Genomic DNA, 883 nt, shown 5'->3' with positions numbered 1-883 from the left:
ACACACACACACACTGGGCTGATAATAAATGAAATCTTAGAAATAAGAGACTATCACACAGGAATCAATCAGAGGTTTGTTCTCCAGGAGGATGGCGCCAGGAGGAGAAGATAGGAGAGAAGGAGACGGGAGGGAGAGGAGAGGAGGAGAGACCAGGAAGGGAGGAAAGTTTGGAAAGGATTTTCACTGTGGATCAGAGGGGGGGGGCGATGTCACTTTGGTCCTGCAGATGAAAACCGTGGTGCAGAGAGGAGGTGTTCACGACTCTCCTACCTGCTCCTCCTGCTCCTCCTGCTCCTCCGTGCTGCTCCCTGATTGGACGGTTCCAGGATAAGGGCCCCATGTGGTTTCTGGGCGAAGCCGTCTGAGGGCCACCACCCTCCTGTTGACGTCGTCGTGGTCTCCATCAATCTGCAGCTCGTCTGAGGAAGAGGAGGTCAGAGGTCAGAGGTCAGAGGTCAGGGTCATCAACCACACTTTCACCTGTCAGAACCCTGAAAAATGAACCCAGGACCTGAAGTTTCCTCCAGAGTGAGATAAAAAAAACATATAAACTTCAAGGACACCTGATGGTGTTCCCTACTGCAGCAACACTGCCCCCTGTCTGTCAGGTTCTACTTCCTGGTGTAAAGATGCGTGGGTGTGAATATTCAGCAGTTCCAGTCAGAACCAGCCTGACGTCAGCCGTGAGAACAAACAGTGAGGACCAGTAAATACTTGGACCATCAATCAAAGGTCAACAAGGATCTGTGCCACTAGGGGGCACTGTCGCCCACTACTACTTCTGTCCTGATTTATTGTCCTTTTTCCCCCAAAGTCTTTCATTCAGGTCTATGGTCTAAACCTGAATCCAGATCCTCAGAATCTGGATTCATCTTTTTTC

At 50.4% G+C, this 883-nt stretch overlaps 1 protein-coding gene across 1 annotated transcript in view; it reads right to left on the bottom strand.

The window, feature by feature from the left end:
* zfpm1 (zinc finger protein, FOG family member 1) overlaps positions 1 to 883 on the bottom strand; it is a 49,844-nt gene that overhangs the window by 12,427 nt on the left and 36,534 nt on the right. The window contains exon 4 of the mRNA XM_008311408.3: positions 274 to 422. Coding sequence (XP_008309630.1) covers positions 274 to 422 — 149 coding nt within the window. The remainder of the gene's footprint in view (positions 1 to 273; positions 423 to 883) is intronic.

This window comes from Cynoglossus semilaevis, chromosome 6 (genome assembly GCF_000523025.1).
Source record: "Cynoglossus semilaevis isolate Cse_v1.0 chromosome 6, Cse_v1.0, whole genome shotgun sequence".
Taxonomy (NCBI): domain Eukaryota; kingdom Metazoa; phylum Chordata; class Actinopteri; order Pleuronectiformes; family Cynoglossidae; genus Cynoglossus; species Cynoglossus semilaevis.
This window is presented reverse-complemented; position numbering and strand designations above follow the sequence as displayed.